At 41.0% G+C, this 17,607-nt stretch overlaps 4 protein-coding genes across 8 annotated transcripts; 2 read left to right on the forward strand and 2 right to left on the reverse strand.

The window, feature by feature from the left end:
• Positions 1–263: 263 nt before the first annotated feature.
• On the forward strand, positions 264–8,578 carry fermt3b (FERM domain containing kindlin 3b). The gene is made up of 15 exons (XM_049736326.2): positions 264–436; positions 980–1,104; positions 1,294–1,527; positions 3,107–3,223; positions 3,491–3,659; positions 3,935–4,037; positions 4,149–4,256; positions 4,390–4,524; positions 4,645–4,691; positions 5,010–5,134; positions 6,588–6,694; positions 6,783–7,004; positions 7,461–7,585; positions 7,717–7,858; positions 8,124–8,578. The coding sequence occupies exons 2-15, from the start codon at positions 981–983 to the stop codon at positions 8,301–8,303; spliced, it is 1,938 nt and encodes a 645-aa protein (XP_049592283.1). The 5' UTR covers positions 264–436; position 980; the 3' UTR covers positions 8,304–8,578.
• On the reverse strand, positions 8,529–11,263 carry trpt1 (tRNA phosphotransferase 1). Of its 3 annotated transcripts, none has more exons than XM_049736676.2 (7): positions 11,056–11,263; positions 10,266–10,342; positions 9,869–10,038; positions 9,546–9,723; positions 9,405–9,461; positions 9,215–9,325; positions 8,529–9,135 (listed from the first exon to the last, which is right to left on the reverse strand). In XM_049736676.2, exons 1-7 carry the CDS (start codon positions 11,226–11,228, stop codon positions 9,116–9,118), a joined length of 786 nt encoding a protein of 261 aa, XP_049592633.1. In that variant the 5' UTR covers positions 11,229–11,263; the 3' UTR covers positions 8,529–9,115. The 3 variants fall into 3 exon arrangements, with proteins under 3 accessions (XP_049592633.1, XP_049592644.1, XP_049592654.1); XM_049736687.1 differs by having other exon boundaries at positions 10,266–10,347; positions 11,056–11,201; XM_049736697.2 differs by having other exon boundaries at positions 10,266–10,347; positions 11,046–11,146.
• Positions 11,158–15,557, forward strand: zbtb3 (zinc finger and BTB domain containing 3). 3 transcript variants are annotated; one of them, XM_049736350.1, is made up of 3 exons: positions 11,158–11,269; positions 12,465–13,300; positions 13,863–15,557. In XM_049736350.1, exons 2-3 carry the CDS (start codon positions 12,468–12,470, stop codon positions 14,701–14,703), a joined length of 1,674 nt encoding a protein of 557 aa, XP_049592307.1. In that variant the 5' UTR covers positions 11,158–11,269; positions 12,465–12,467; the 3' UTR covers positions 14,704–15,557. The 3 variants fall into 3 exon arrangements, with proteins under 3 accessions (XP_049592307.1, XP_049592319.1, XP_049592315.1); XM_049736362.1 differs by having other exon boundaries at positions 13,866–15,557; XM_049736358.2 differs by having other exon boundaries at positions 11,194–11,265.
• Positions 15,558–15,961: 404 nt separating this feature from the next.
• Positions 15,962–17,599, reverse strand: rnaseh2c (ribonuclease H2, subunit C). The gene is made up of 5 exons (XM_049736769.1): positions 17,456–17,599; positions 17,031–17,182; positions 16,835–16,947; positions 16,628–16,747; positions 15,962–16,168 (listed from the first exon to the last, which is right to left on the reverse strand). The coding sequence occupies exons 1-5, from the start codon at positions 17,488–17,490 to the stop codon at positions 16,145–16,147; spliced, it is 444 nt and encodes a 147-aa protein (XP_049592726.1). The 5' UTR covers positions 17,491–17,599; the 3' UTR covers positions 15,962–16,144.
• Between the last annotated feature and the right edge of the window lie 8 nt (positions 17,600–17,607).

The following is a 17,607-nucleotide window of genomic DNA, read 5'->3' on the forward strand; positions in this document are numbered from 1 at the left end:
ACACAAACACACACACATATTTTCTCTCTCCTACTATTGCTTACATTTCATATTACAGATTATGTCTGTTTCCAAGTCTTGAATTGAATTGCTGGAAATAGAGTGTGACGATATATTATGGCCAATGTAGTATCACATCTATGGCGCAAATCATCTACAAACCACAATGCCTACTATGTATCACCAGCCTGTCAATCAAAAGCTGTAGGCCTACCTCTTGTGCATTTCCGCCAGACGGAAACTGACAAAACGAAAAGAAAAAAAAAAGGAACATGCAACACTAAACACAGTTACAGAAATACAGCCCACCCAGCCAGAGGGAGGAGAAACTGCTTCAGTACACTTTCATGACAGTTTTGGACTTTTTCACAGATCTGATAGAGGAGCAGTCATCCCGGCCCCCATTTCATAAACGATTGAGCGAAGGAGACTGAAGGTACTGTCCTTATATATCTATATAAATGCATAAGTGTGTGTCTTTTTGATTCATTGAGCGAAGGTAAAATATCAAAATATTACATTTTTATTCCAAAACAGATCAACAGATACATTTTAGTCTTCCTAAAAGAGGTATAGATGTATCATCTGCTGGTAACATGTGAATCACGTCATAAGCAGGATCAGTCTTTTAGGATCTTGAATGTTTGGACAATAACACACCTTCAGTCCAAACATGTTTAAATTTGTCTTCATATATTCACATGCAGTAGATGACCTTATGGGTGTTGAATAAATATTTTGTCTGTGGTGACGAAAAAAAAAAAAAAGCGGAAGTATGTTTCCCTGGCGATTAAGGCAGAAGCAGGAAGTGTTAGACAGGCTCACCCATCAAGTGTGTGTATCATGTGAGACTGAGCCTCACAAGTGAGTTTAATTGAATTGTGGTTTTGGTAGTAGAAAAATGCATTACGCCATGCTTCTACATGTGGTGTGATACAACCCAATAACCTCCCCCTTCGATTCCCTATCTGTCATGCAGCATGGCGGTGTGGGACCTGTCCATCACAGTGGAGGATCTGGGGCTTGACGCTCCACCTGTCAGCCTCAGTGTGACCTCTGAGCTCCACGTGGGAGGCGTTATCCTCATGCTTGTGGAGAAGACGCGTGAGTCGCTGTCTGTCTCTTTGACTCAGATGCAGACAGACTGTATGGGCACCTACATACACATATTTCTTTGCATGTTCTAGATTTGTATAGTTTTGGTTGATGTAACTTGTTTTGCAAGTTACACGTTATATTATTTAAAAATATACAAGTCTTTAAATTTACTGTCTGTTTGTGTGCGTAATGTAGAAATTTCGCGTGACTGGTCGGACCATGCGCTATGGTGGGAACAGAAGCAGCAATGGCTGCTGCGGACATCCTGGACACTGGAGAAATATGGCATTCATGCCGATGCCCGTTTGCTCTTCATGCCGCAGCATAAGCCCTTAAGGCTGGGCCTGCCCAACGGCATCACCCTGAGGCTCTGCGTCTGCTTCTCCAATCCGGTCTTCCGGTCTATGATGGGCATCTGCACACTGCTCAGTGAGTTTGTCACTTTATTTTACATATTTATTGGATGCTGCTTCCTAATGTAAAGTCAACATATTTGCACAACTTAGTGAAAGCTGCTGCTGTGAATAATGATAAACTCGTGTTAGGTTTTGCATCAGTGGACACCCAATGAGCACTTGAATTCCCCATTGATGTCGATGTCAGTCATTTTAAGTCTTATTTTAACAGATGTGTGATGTAGTATCATTTGTACAAGATAGCAAAAGGAACATACAATATTATGGAAAGTTGCCTATTTGTTCGTACAGCAGAGTCTTAAGGTGTGACTGTGCGAGTAACCCATTGTATATTTGATCACAAATGGGGAAGCAGCACATGCAGACATACAATACATCCATACTCACAGGCCTATATTCTTTATCCTCTGCGAAAAACAACTATTACAACTAACATTACAGCATCTTACAAAGTCACTTAACGGAAGTTGCAATGAATTCATCAAAACTAACAGTTTACTTTTTACATTACATTTCATTAAGTTTTTAATGTGTCTTTTTATTAACTGCAACATTATAAAGTGCTATTGTCCTTATTTAAAAAAAAATACATTGTGAAATTTCTAATTTGGGCGGGAGGTGGATTCATGTGGAGAACTCGCCCGGTTAATACCAAAGCTCTGACCTCAGTTGACTACTCATTTGCAAGGACCCTGAATTGTCTTGAATATAGAACTCTCTGATCTGCTCTACCATTGCGGCACAAAGCTTGCGATGATAGCGACCGAAATGAATAGATTGCCGGATCACAGTCGGAGACATGGTTTGCATGACAAGACAGGTTAGAAGTTGCTCTCGACTTCGCATGCAAGCTGCAAAACAAACAAGCAAAAAATCTGTTGTGATTTCTCACAGCCAATTGACTGAATGTTAAACAGCAATATATATGCATAGAATTGAGTCCCAATTGACACTGATGTGACCTGAACACATAACCTTGGAGCCAGAGTCAGACACACTACATCTGCACATGTTTACCTAAATTTCCCTCAAGTATTTGTCTTGTTTCTCTCTATCTGAATCCTTTCACCACATTACAATCAATTTTTAAAAAATCATATTGGAACAGACCTAAATTCTGATACAGACAAATCTTTACCTTGTTGTAATCATTCTTTGACTTTCACAAAACTATACTGATGTGCGCTAACAATTCAAATCAGTCAGTATCATTTTCTGTATGCCTTTAAAAAAAAAAAAAAAAAAATCAACAGGAAGTTAGAAAATAAAAGGTACGATACTGGAGCAAATTTTGCAAATGTTCATTACAACAAGAAAGAGATTTTAATCTTCAAGCCACTAAAAAAATAAACACTGACTTTCAGTTATGCCTGTTACCCAATTTGACCTGCCATGAATCTTTTTTTTTTTTTTTTTTTAAGAAGGATTTACAAAAGTTACTTTTTTAGTGTTGAACATGGTGAATTATTCTCTGCGCGTGTACCTACAAGCACTGTCAGTTCACAGTCTTCACACACTGACATCTTTTTCAAAAAGGAGTCGAATAATTGAATGAATTCAATTGAACATTTTGGCACATTTGACCTCCGCAGATATCCGTCACCCAGAGGAGCTCTCACTCCTTCGGCCAGTAGAGGAGAAGAAAAAGAAGAAGGACAAAAATTCAGCAGAGGAGATTTTTGACCTGACTGTGGTGCCTCTCTCCTCAGGTACACTCATCATTCCGCCCGGTATCATCAATATTGCCATTTGGATGAAAAATTGAAGCCTTGTTGTGGAGTCACGTTTTGTCGAAGACAAACAAATTCTTAACATAAGAGAAACAAAGACAAAATACTTGAAACAAGGTTCCTTTTTTGTGCAAGATTTTAGTTTATTATTCTCTGCTTGTTCTAAGAATAACAAGAAAACATTCTTTATTGTGTAAACATGATTTCAACATCAGAATAACTTTTCACACTACTCTTTGTTCCCAGCATCCCTGCCCAGTTTGTACAACGGCATGCCCGCTCATTTTGTCGGCTCACCTCAGTTGGAGGCCATCTACAAGATGTTGTCAGTCCCTCAGCCTCCTCCTGCCCCTGAAGTCATAATCAAGCAGTACCGCCCAGCCAGCGTGGTGGACAAGGCCCACATCAACGGCAGGTACATTCACCACACACGCACGCTTTTATGTTGAACCCGTTGATGAATAAACAGAATATGCCGGAAAATGACCAAAGTGCAATTTGTGAATGGGGTCACAATATTTTGTCAGTACTGATTGAGCCATCTAGTGATGCACACTGTTATTACAACTTAAAGCAGATCAGCAGCAGTGATTTTTTTTTTATTTGCAAAAACTAATCCGGGGCCAATCCGAGTACAGTCGCCCATCCCTGCTATGGATCAAATAAATGCATGTGACCTTTTTCCCTCAGGTGGTTGGATTCGTCCCGTTGTCTGATGCAGCAGGGCATCCAAGAAAATGACAGACTGTGGCTTCGTTTCAAATATTTTGCCTTCTATGATATAGAACCCAAGGTGCGCCTGTGCATCTGTGTTGTTGTTAGTTAGAGAACACATATAATTGGACATATTGGTAGTGTCGCTCTCAGAATTCAATGCTCAGGAGAGATGTTTGTGTATTTTCAGTATGATATGGTGCGTCTGACGCAACTGTATGAACAAGCTCGCTGGGCCATACTGTTGGAGGATATTGACTGCACTGAGGAGGAGATGATGCTGTTTGGAGCTTTACAGGTAGAGAGCACTGTTGCAGTGTGCGAAAATAAAAAGCGTGAAAAGCTGAATAAGAATCTGCTCATTTGAAAAATCCCCATAATACATTGTCTTGCTGTCTAGCCTGGTGTGCATCTAAAATTCACTCTTGCAGTATCACGTCAGCAAGGTGTCACAGTCAGAGCCGCAGACAATGAACTCGACCGCAGCCATGGATGACCTTGAGTCGGCACTTCAATCCCTAGAGGCCAAAATGGAGAGCGAGAGCAGCTCTGCCTCTGACATGCTGGTCAGACACGATGAATGCATAATGCTGTCTTTCATTCAATGTCATCAGCCTTCTGAGCAATTAAGAATTCAATGAAGAACGCCAAGCAACTGAAAGTTTATCTTTTTTCTTTTCCTACAGGATAACATGACCGCACCAGAACTTAACGATTACCTGAAGATTTTCAGGTACTCTTTGATACTTATGACTTGCTAATTCTAATTGAACAGTAATCCTATAGACGTGGGGATAGGGAACAAGCCCAACAATGAACTAGCAAGAGAAACTGACACCCCAGGCTCCTCCCCAATATGAATAGCTTGTCTCTCTTTGACATCTTTAATTTATAAAACACGCTAAAACAATGCACTGCACTGACCAAGTGTAGAAGGGAAATACTGTTGTACAACGCAGGCAAATGACACAGGCTGCGTTCATTTGAGCCAATGTCGCAGCCTGTTCCAAACCACATTTAAGCCCAAATTGGAAATGCTGATGTGTTTCAGGCCAAAGAAATTGACTCTGAAAGGATACAAGCAGCAGTGGTTCAAGTTCCAGGACACCTCAATTTCCTATTTCAAGAGCAAAGAGGAAAGCATTGGAGAGCCTATTCAACAGATTAACCTTAAAGGTACAGCATGTTATACCGTAATTTTGCGACTAAAAGTCGCTCCGGAATATAGGTCTTATTAGCCATAAAATGCACAATAACGTGAAAAAAAACATATATAAGTTGCTCCGGAGTACAAGTCGCATTTTGGGGGAAATTTATTCGACAAAATCCAACACCAAGAACAGACATGAATGAGCAACAACAGGCTAAACGATAGGTATGCTAACGTGTCATGAACACAAACGAAGAGCTGAGAACGGGCCTGACGTAACATTCAGAGTTATTCAAATAACTATTACATAAATAACACGTTTATAAAACCATCTGTGTCACTCCAATTCATTAAATCCATCGATCGTCCTTTATGGAATCGATGCTGCGTATGCGCCGCGCCGCTGATGTCTAAATATTCTGAATATTCCACAGACCCATATAACGATATATAAAGTATATATCAAATAACTATCATATAAACAACAATATTATCAAACCATCTGTGTCACTCCAAATCATTAAATCCATCGATCAAATTCCTCATCCTTTGTCAACGCCGCGCGTGCGTCCCGACGTCAGCCTTGTCGTTATTCCACATATCTAGTATATAACTACATTATAGCGTTAACAAAGTACAGGGAAAGACGTGGGTTTGGTAAACGGCTCTTTATTTAACAAAACAAACTTCCAGGCGTGTGGCAGCGAGGACTTCCAGCCATGGAGGTGGAAGAGAGCTCCATAGAATAGGACCAGGCGTGCGTAAAAGCCATGACCGAGCCCCATCCACCGTCCCCGGACAGCCACCCGGTCGAGCGCCAGCCCACGAATTCCATCCATGGAGGTCAAAGAGAGCTCCATAGAGTAGGACCGGTCGTGCGTAAAAGCCATGTCCAAGCCCCATCCACCGTCCCTGGACAGCCACCCGGGCGAGCGCCGGCCTCCGACTTCAATCCACGGAGGTCAAAGAAAGCTACGTAGAGTAGGACCGGGTGTGCGTAAAAGCCATAATAGTTTTTCAAACCTTCTGTGTCACTCCAAATCATTAAATCCTTCAAACTCTTCGTCCTCCATGTCACTTACAAACAAAGCCGCCAATGATGCCGGTAGTACGTGGGGCCCTTCGTCATCCCGTGATCGAATCTTTGTCCTTTATGTAAACAACCGCCGCGCCACTGACGTCACTTGAAATTCAAATTACAGTAATCCCTTGCTACATCCCGGTTCGTTTATCGCAGTTTAACTTTTTTTTTCTTTTTTTTAATTTTGAAAATTTGTGAAAAAATTCACATATAAGTCGCTCCTCAGTATGTCGCCCCCCCCACCCAAACTATGGGAAAAAAACGCGATTTATAGTCCGAAAATTACGGTATTAGCTTGAAACATTAATACTGGTGTCTCTTGACCCACATTGCTAGCATGGCACAACACAAATGAAGGTGTACCAAGTTGTATTGTCAACCCTTAATTTGACACACAGGCTGTGAAGTGGTGCCAGATGTCAACATGGCAGCTCAAAAGTTTCTCATCAGGCTGCTGATACCAGCTCCCGAGGGCATGAATGAAGTCTATCTCCGCTGTGAAAATGTGAGGACAAACCATCAACACCTCGCATCTCGCTCTCAACCTTTTAACGAGGGTGTTATTCTCGACCACCTCTCTCTTCGGCTTATAGGAGGAGCAATATGCACGGTGGATGGCTGCATGTCGCCTGGCCTCCAAAGGCAAGAGCTTGGCAGACAGCAGCTACCATAGCGAAATACGCGGCATCCGGTCCTTCTTGGCAATGCAAAACACGAGCTCAAGTTCTCATGGCAACGCAGCTGCTACATGCGAAAGCATAAACACACTCAGTTTGGTGTCACCCCGCTATCATAAAAAGTACAAAACCAAACAGGTGGGAATACAGAAAAGCGGGTTAAATCTTGATGTCAAAGACAATCTGTGTTAAAATGGTTTTCATCACTGCAAAAATGTCATGGATGGTCAACAAACAATTGTGCAACAAAGATGGGCAATAGAATAATACCTATAGGCATGTGTTCTTTATCCTCTGCAAAGAATGATAATATATGGAAACATCACTGAGATTATCTGAATGTACAGTATCGGATAGCCTAGTTGTCTCATCTTAAGTTATAATTAAGACACCTCGGTTTCTTGGCAAAGGACAAGTATATTTAGCCTTGACCTGAGATAGATTTCATCCTGGTGAGGTTGTAGATAATAGGACAATTACACTTTGCACTTGGGCCTTTGAGGTGATTTACAGAACTTAGACCCACTAAATGTTCACTTAGAGTAACACAAAAGGAAATTTTTCTGACAATTGACTGTGCGTGTGACCATGCAGCTGACCCCTCGTATCCTGGATGCCTACCAGAATGTGGCTCAGCTCTCAATGGTGGATGCAGTCTCGCGCTTCCTGCAGATCTGGCAGGCCCTGCCCGACTTTGGCCTCTCCTATGTAGTAGTCAGGTTCAGTCACACGTTTGTTTTCAAACTTTTTATTGTTTAAATTACGGCAGTACTGTCATACCATACCTTTCCAAACAACAAGAGCTTGACACAACAACTACTAAGTATTGTAGTTTTTTTGTGTCTAATAGGTTCAAAGGAAGCCGTAAAGACGAGGTACTGGGCATCGCTCCCAACCGTCTGATCCGCATCGACTTGGGTGTGGGCGACGTGGTGAAGACCTGGCGTTACAACAATATGAAACAGTGGAACGTCAACTGGGACATTCGACAGGTGTGATTTATATATATATATATATATATATATATATATATATATATATATATATATATATATATATATATATATATATAAATATATATATATAAATATATATATACATATATATATATATATATATATACATACACACAATCTATCTATCTATCTATCTATCTATCTATCTATCTATCTATCTATCTATCTATCTATCTATCTATCTATCTATCTATCATCCTATCTATCTATCTATATATAATATATTTCAATCACCTCCCAGGTGGCCATAGAGTTTGAGGGTAACATCAACATTGCCTTCAGCTGCGTGACGGCCGACTGCAAGATCGTTCACGAGTTTATCGGGGGCTACATCTTCATGTCGACGCGCAGCCGTGATAAGAGTGACAAGCTCAACGAGGAACTCTTCCACAAGCTAACTGGTGGACACGAGGCGCTCTAGAACTCAAATACACCAAATGATCTTGATCTCTTTGGATTGTAGGCATTCAAAATGTCATGAGTACGGTAGGTTTTTTTTTTCTAGTGTTACAAATGTCAAAAGATCAAAAGCAACCAAGTTACATGCATTATACAAACAACCCTCATGTATTTGTACTTACTTTGTGTTCCTCGATCAATAGCTATTGAATTCCGTGTGAGAACACAAACAGATACCAACAGCAAATGTATACCACTTACACTTTAATAAAATAAATTGAGCATGTTTCATCTTCACTTTTGTTCACATCCTTTTGTCAAGGCATCTAGTGCCATTGCTATTTTCACACTGATAAGCTGATCATTCATCTCAGATCAATTTAGGTCTGCCAATTACTATTCACTGAAGATGAAAAGGAAAGTCGACAAAACAAATTGTTGACAATTAGTCTCAGTATGTCTCTCCACTAGAATAAACAGTATTCCGATTCATATTACATTTGTGGAATATATATATAGCAGCAAAATCCACCTTTTATTATCTTTTGTCTCTTTAATTCATATTCCACAAACAAAACATTAATCAGAACACTGTGTTTCGACAAGGTGGGCTTCACAGAACATTATATTTCAAAGAAAATTTTGGGGTTGACTTCCTCTTAAATAGGTGTGAATGTGAGTGTGAATGCTTGTTTGTCGACTGTCCCGGGTGTAACCTGCCTCTCGCGGCTTGGTCAAAATGAGCTTGAATATGCTCCAGCTCACCGGTGACCCCAATGCAGAAAAGTGATATAAAAAAAATAGATGGACTTGTCGATCGGTCTTCTGCTGACATCACAGCGGTAGGATGCGCCCTAAAAAGAAAGGACACGTCACCTCACCTTCAGGATAGGAATAAATTTACTCAGCTGACCCGTTTGATGAATGTCTTACTCGTAGGCTTGAGTTGTATGGCTCGGCTAAAGTACCCCGAGGGTAGTTTTCCTTCAACGTTCCCGGTTGTCAACAACACACGGTTCTCTGACCAGAAGAACTCAATACCATCTGCCCAATCACATTCAGTTATGTTAGGTTTTGTTTTTTGGACCTGTGCTTGATGTCAATCAACTGTGTGTAATCTTACCAGCAAGAGCTTTGGGTATGTCAATAAATATAGCTAGATCACAGTCTTTCCTCATACCTAAATGCAAAAAAATAAATAAAAACACTTTCATTTAAAAGTGTGTCTTATAATGCAATGCACACAGTGTCCTTTTTAGCATACCACTTATTACGCCATCCTCTTGTGGCAAGCCTGGAGCCAGATGAATGTGCATCCTCCTCATGCGACTCAAGCCTTGCCGCTGTATGGCCCACCAATTGCGCATGTAGGATCCGTGAACAGCCTCAACAGGACAGTCGGGAGAACCGGCCAAAACTGGCTTCATCTCCAAATTGGATACCTGAACACACATTTCCAAGTAGTATTAACACTGACTGCACTCATCAAAATGAGTGCACTGGAGATTCCAGGATCAAATATACGCACAACGCTAAAGCAGTCACAGCCATGCAGGGTTGAGCTTGATAACAACACATACTGGGTACCTGCATTGTGTGTCCTTGATTGGCTCGAATCTCCAAGTGGCTATCTTCTGGATGAGGACGAAGCTTAAAACGCTGTTTATCATTTGAGGCCACCACTCTCTCAACATCTTCCAGTTTGTACGAGTGGAACTGTGGGTGAGCCAAGAGGTCCTTGACAGACAGGTAGCCATCTATAGAAAGTTAAAATCATTTTGGGACACGTGATAACAGAAGGTCAACTAATCGGTTCACAAACGAACAATACATTGAATGAATCCATTATTCTACTTTCCTGCACTGCTTATTTGTGCTGAATGATTTTGAAAAATAATCTACCAGTAATTGCAATTTTTCTTCCTTAATATTGTCCAGGACCTGCCATTTGGTATGGAATAAGAAGCAGCTCTTTTCAACTCACCCGAACTTAAATGTAGACCCATCTGATTGGCACCATGGCGAAGCGCGTAGGACATAGATTTAGACAACCTGACATCTCTGTCCTGGCAGGGGAAAGCAAAACGATTATACTGCCATTTGATACTGTACAGCTGTAGCTATTGTCATGTTTATTAATCTTTAAAAAGTAAAAGCTCTACAAAGACCAAACTATTCAAGTTAATTGAATTCATGCATAACACATACTAAATGTGGATCTGATGAAATACAATTTGAGAAACGATAGGTATGCCAATACATAGGGTTAGAAACAGTTCAATGACAGTAGATTCTAAAATGTAACTATTCCATTCAGTTAGGTTAAACCGAAACAGATTAAATAATTCAAATCAGGAACTTTCATAACATAATAATCAAAACTTAATATCATAACAGTTGTCTCAAGAAAATGACACTTAGATAATACAAGCATAATTTTCTTTTTATGTCAGTTATATCACTGGAATAATCTTTAAGATATACGTCTGATAATACTGTTCTCGTGGAAATCAGTTAATATTTGAATTTTCACACACGTACCTAAAGAGAAGCTGTCATTTCATTAATATAATTTTTTAAGAATATTTAAGTGCCCCCTTCCCCTTTGTCAAGTTGCCTGTTGTCTTTAACTCACACGATACATTGATTTTGTAGCCAAAAACATGCCAAACTAAGAACCTTTGTTTCTCAAATCAGCACTTCTACTTTTTTTTTTTAATTATTATTTTAGTCAGGTACAGCTTGAGTAGTTTTGACACCTCACCCAAATTCACCTTTTCACAATCACCACCACGTTTCCCTCTCTTTCCTCTTCTTCCTCCTCTGTCAGAATCCATTTGGCTAGCGTGTTTACATGGCTACGGGAGCCCTTGTCACGTGACACTGTCAAACAAGTGAGCACTTCCGGTGTATGTGAAGCGGCCCGGAGGTGGAGGTGTTTGCTCATTGAGATATGTGGCTTGTCGTATAAGACAACATTTGCTGTGGGTAAGATCATCACCTTCGCCTGTTTATTATCATGTTAAAAGACTCTAAGTGGCGGAGAAATATTAACGGCGAGCTAAAATACGAGGTTGTGTTTATTGTCGTTTTTTGATGCTACACGTGTTGCTATGGCAGTGTCTCGTCTTGCGTTGTTACCTTTTAGTGTTTTGCCCACGACAGTTTTCTATTGGAATTTGCATGAGTTTGATTTGGCAGAGGCGGGCGGGTAGAATAGTGATGTTACGTATGTATAATATAAAAGTAGTCCTTCAAAAAATTATTTGCATGAGTATCTAAGTATTTTTAAAAAAAAAAAAAAAAAAACTCAAATGTTCGTAACTGATCGGTAACGTCTGATTCCTTTTTTTTTTTTGTTTTTAATCAAACCATGAATCCAAAACTAAAAAAAGTATATAAAAAGGGAATGTGGAAATTAAGATTCTGGCCAACAACCTCACTATAACTGGAAAAAAAGATAAATGTATTTTTTATTAAACAACCTTTTTCTTTCAATTCTGATACAATAAATTGAATTAAATTCCCTTTTTGTTTACACTCGTGAAACATTACATGGACGTTTTAAGGGACACTTAAAGGAGTGGAAGTTTTGTGCCAACTCCCATTCATCCTGAGTTTAAATGTGAACAATGAAAAATAATGTACAGAATTATTATGGCCACCTCAATGGTGGAAAAAAAGTTTAGAACTGATTTATTTTGGTCTATTCTTATAAATCGAATGAACTCAGACATGTCTTATTTTACTGTATATGTTCCCTGCCATTGATTGGTGACCAGTCCAGGTTGCAACGCGGTTCTCGCACAAAATCATTTGGAATTAGGGCTGGGCCGTGTTCCCTCCCTCATGTTAGGTTGCGATTCCACTTGATTTTCATTCTTCAAGTTGCTATTCAATTCAGTATTGATTTATAAAACTGAAATTTAGTAAAACTACACAAATATGAGTAAATGTTAAAAAATATATATAACTTATTTGTACATATTGACTACAAAAGTAATGTAAAGTTGATTATTTAATCTTGGAAATTGTGCTAAAAACAATTAACAACTGAACTGCGCATATGAGGCCTCCAGCTTTATATGTCATGTGTGTGTTCATCATAAAATGTTTGGTGAGTGTATTTAATAATTTTTCACCATAGATTGTCATTCTTTTATTTGTCTTCTTTGTTTGACAGATTATGGAGTTTCCTCAGCATTCCCAGCAGCTGCTGTCAGCTCTGCGCTCCCAGCGGCACCGCGGCTTCCTATGCGACTGCACCGTCCTGGTGGGCTCATCCCGTTTCCTGGCTCATCGAGCTGTTCTGGCCTCTTGCTCGCCTTTCTTCCACATGTTTTACTCGGATTCACTCTGTAACACTGGTGTAAATGCTTCCAGCAGCTCTGTCACACTTGACAGTGACATTGTCACAGCAGCCGCCTTTAGCCTGCTCCTTGACTTCATTTATGAAGGGGTCCTACAACTGGAGAAGTCTCCGCCGCTGGAGGATGTATTGGCAGCGGCAAGCTTCCTTCACATGAATGAGGTGGTGAGGTTGTGCAAAAGAAGACTGCAGAGACGAGGGCCTATGGCTGAGGCAGATAGCACTCGCTCTGAGGAGAGCATCGGGGCCGGGAAGGTAACGGAGACAGGGAGGCGGGAGAGGGGAGATGTTGGGCTTGGGCCTGCGGTAACCATGGCAGCAGATCACTTGAATCTCATTGCCATGACAACAACCCCCTCACCAGTTCCCCTCATGACAGGACGGAGCACGTTGGAGTCTGTCAAGTCAGAGTACAGGATGGATGAGGGTTCATCAGAGGCACGTGTTCAGACTCCCCCGAGTACCGATGTCGCTGACACCACACAGCCTGGCATGGATGGCCCTCATCTGCTACCACGGAGAGAACTGGTACAGGGACCCGTTGCGGTACAGTCTCAGAGGGAGTCGGGAGGTCCAAACAGGTTGAGGGCTTGCAGTCAGGGTGAAGGCTCAGCTCTCTGCAGCCCATGCAGCACTTCTGAAACATACAGGTACAAGTCGCCACTGTAAGAACTTAGTGTTGCCTGAAATAGCCACCTGCCCAATTCTCTGCCTCATTCATGCACTTAATATTATCAATATAATGCATCAAATACCATAAATGAATGCAGCCTCACTTGGCCTTCTTTGACCGAACCATCAAAAGACACAAAAATACTGACATCATGGGCTTGCTCCGTGGCCCTCTGTTGGGAATTTGAAATCTGATTGGTTAATAAAAACAGACACACTCCTAATATAGTTTTACAGGGCATCACATCGAGATTGGAAACTGATTGGACTGAAAAAAACAAACAAAAAAACAAATCTATCACCAATACATATACTATACCAGAAGCAACTAAGAGTAACACTACAAAACGAAAAGAATACACTGATGTGAAGAAATTCATCTAATTAATTGGAACAGATATAAGTTGTAAATTTAGTGCAGTACTGCTTTAAAGAGTGTTTAAGTCAGAAGGCCGCCAGTAGGAATTTAAACAGAAAACTTTTTTTTTTTCATGAATTCAGATTTCATAATCATCTTTTCTGTTTGTTTCTTGACCACAGCAGCAACCAGCAGCCTTCTTCGTCTTCCCTGGTCTCAGACATCCAGGGTAGCTATCCAACAATGGTTGCTGCTGCCCAGTCAGAATCCAACAAGTCCCCAGATCTCCAGCAGGCTGAAGACAAAGATGCTCAAGCAGAACCTTTGGTGTGGGATTGCAGAGAAGCTGCAGGTGGAGAACAACACATGGCCTCACTTGCGCATGCACAAAACGAATCACTTTTGCATCCCCAAATTCAAATCCAGAGTGCCATCTCTTTTCAACATGAAGGCCTGAACACTCACCTCTCCATGCCACCCACTTCTCAAAACATAGCTGCCGCTGAGCGGGAGACAGCTGGAAGAGTGCATCCCCCCATAGGGTTAAGGACTGAGCACAATAATGGTGACAAAGCAAAAGTCAAAGTGGAGGCCATTGTCATTTCTGATGAAGAGCAGGAAGAGGACAAAGAGGGCGCGGCAGTGATGGTCAACGAATTTGAAGATGACATCCAGGATGAGGGTTCGTTACTGCCTCTACTGTCCACGACACGGCAACATTCGGACTACGCTACCTATTTAGCAGACTTTAAGGACACCATGGGGGGCATCACGGAAGATGTCCCGACATGCTGTGTCTGTGGCAAAACCTTCTCGTGCACATACACACTAAGGCGCCACGCCATTGTGCACACAAGGGAGCGCCCCTACGAGTGCCGCTACTGCTACCGCAGTTACACCCAGTCCGGGGATCTCTATCGACACATACGCAAGGCTCACGACCAAACGATGCCACCCAAACGCAGCAGGACTGATGTGGAGTGCATGCTAATGCCACAACCGCCCCCACCTCCGCTTAGCTAACAAACACTCACTCGTTCATTTTGCTATTGCTCCAGCCTATCCCAGCTAACATCGAGTGAGCGGCGGCGTATTGGTAATCAAGCACAGGGCACATGTAGACAGATAACCTTTCACGCTCTTTCACACTGATTATGAACTGAACCCACACTGCCAGCCAACCGCTATACCAGCAGTGGCTCGTCGATCAAACCGACTCCAATATAATGAGGAACTATCTTGAAAAATAATCTACTGTTGTCATTTTTTTCTTTTTGTTCTCACATGTGCACATACGTATACAGGTGTGCAAAAGTGGGTCGACGGTAGTGTCTTTTTTAAAAACAAATTGAAATCCTTTGCTAGTATCTTTTTGTAACTATTTACAGTACCTGCTTTTGCACCCCCTGTATATATAAAGTCTACAGACTGAAATGAAGAATGAAATGTAGTTGTTGCGTTCTTTTGTTTTTTTTCCCCAGAAGTTGCAGCTTGTGCTGTGTGAATTTTGATTCAACTACTTGAGATTTTCAGCCCTACTATAAATTTGCAATCAAGTTAAATCAACCCCTAAATCCATTTTGTATTTAAGAGCAGTGGTAAACTTTCCAATGGCAAGAAAGGGGCTGCAAGAATTCCAGTGTCCCCCCCCACCCACCACATCTCATTAAATAATTACTTTTTTTAGTTTTCACACACGTAAAACATCAAAATGCTGAATTGTGATAGTTCTGTCCCACTTGTACTTTTAGATCATGTGATTCATTGTTCTGTTGACCTTTTACTGGATTGGAATGAACAATGTTCTTAATTTTCTCAATCCTAGGTTTCATGAATGTGATTGACAAAATAAAAGGAAGACGTGAGTTCACACTAAATGATGATCATCGTGGATTTGTATTGCCGATTTGACGTTTTGTGCTCCATTTGTTTGATTTGAGTGCTTAGTAAGTTGGCAAGTGTGTATGGAACACCAGCAAATATGCAAAAAGTCAAAATATCAACATGAAATCAATGAGACAAAAAAGTAATTTAAATAATTTCTTAATGTGACTGCCACTGGCCCTAAGTTTGTATCCACCTTGTTGGCCCTCTGAAATTCTGGAACTGAATACCATATTACGTGACTATCTGTGTGAGCCCTTAGAATGACCGAATTTATTTTCCATAGGGTCAAAAATTAAACTGCAGTTCTGTCGATGGTCACTGGTGAGTCATGGAAAATTGGCACCAAGCTAGCCAGATTGTATTAGAAATGTGCAGATGAAATAGTATAGGCATGTTTCAGTGAAGTGATTTGTTTTTTTATTATTCCAATACAAAATTCATAAAACACAAACTATACATTTACTTTTTGCTCTGTAACAAGCATTACCTCAGTTTTGTGGACTATGGCCTGTAGCCAGCAAACCTATTTTATTCCAAATATGCATTGCCAAACCTTCTCCTGATTGCAGGATTTTCTTTAGTCTTCCACTGCTCCATGAATCTGGAAGAAATGAACGTCGATCATTATCGACAACCTAAATAAAATTCTAACCACATCAAATTCAGTGGAATCAGTCCATCCATTTTCTACGCCGTGTTACCATTTGGGTTGTGGGCCCGTCCCAGCTGACTTTGTGTGACAGGTGGGGTACACTCTTAACAAGTCACCAGTCAAAAGTAGGACATATACTGTATATGAATCAATCTTGATATATATAACAAATACAACTTTATATACGCATTTCACAATTGGTGCAGCTGTAACAAAGCACTTTAATTCCATATAATAAGAAACCACACAAGCACAGGGAGGCTAGAGATGAAATTCAATCCGCAGAATTGTAATGCAGATGTGAAACTCCCACAGTGGAGGCACATCTATATCAGGTAGGTTTACTATTTTGTATTGTATTAATAGTGCTTCTTCAAAGTTCACCGTAATTATAATTAATATCCTCACCGCTTGAGCAAGCTCAGGCCAGTCCATCGCCATCACCACTGCGTCGTCCGAGTTCGGAGGGTTCTCGAGATTCCAGTAGGTCAGCTTGTCAAACATACAAGACACCTTCAGGGTCCGGTCCTAAATATGCATTAACAGGAAAAAGAGAAGCACGGTTATTCTACATTATCTTCACATGGATAAAACAGTGAGATTGGTCATGTCTACCTCCTGATCTGTGCCGGGCATGTTGATCTCCTTCAGCACCAGCCCAGTGGAGCCTGGTGGGCAGGTGAGCTCCTGGCCCTTGAGACCTCGACCTCGGAATGAAACGGTCTTCTCTATTAAACGAAATGTGTGCAAGGTCAGGTGACATGAAAAATAAATATACTTCATCACAGGGCATCTCTTATATTTACTATACCTTGATTGTCCTTTATGGCAGCATTGAAGTACTGTGAAATCTGTGCAGGTCCATTGTGTTCAATCTCACAGGGGATCAGGTGGAGTTGTTCTCGAGGTGCCTGGTCCACAGATGATGCATCAACACGGGTCACACTCGTGTAACAGGACATCCTGCAACCAGGTAACAAACACTTGAAATGTATTGGCCAAACCTGTTTATAATATTATCCTTCTTCTCCTTGTTAGAGAAGAACAAGTTATTTAAAAAGACTGGAATATTGCCCAGTTGGACATTCAAAAGAGTAGAAAATGTCAAATTAAATGTCCCTGCAAAGGTTTTAGGATCTTTGAAAAGCACTACGTTCCGACGATACATTGGTCCTTAATGGCTGGCATGTTTATCAAATAAAATGGTGTCGGTTTACCGAAATTCTCTAACTTTACCTTGTTCGCGTTGTTTTGAAATGTACGTGGATCATTTCCGGGTGGATTCGAATTCGGGCTCTGATTGGACCAGGATCTCTTCTTCTACACTCAAAGAGAGTTTGGCGGCACAATTTGGTTGAGTGTAGTAATGTCTCCCCCTCTTGGTGAGT

This window comes from Syngnathus scovelli, chromosome 1 (assembly GCF_024217435.2).
Source record: "Syngnathus scovelli strain Florida chromosome 1, RoL_Ssco_1.2, whole genome shotgun sequence".
NCBI lineage: Eukaryota > Metazoa > Chordata > Actinopteri > Syngnathiformes > Syngnathidae > Syngnathus > Syngnathus scovelli.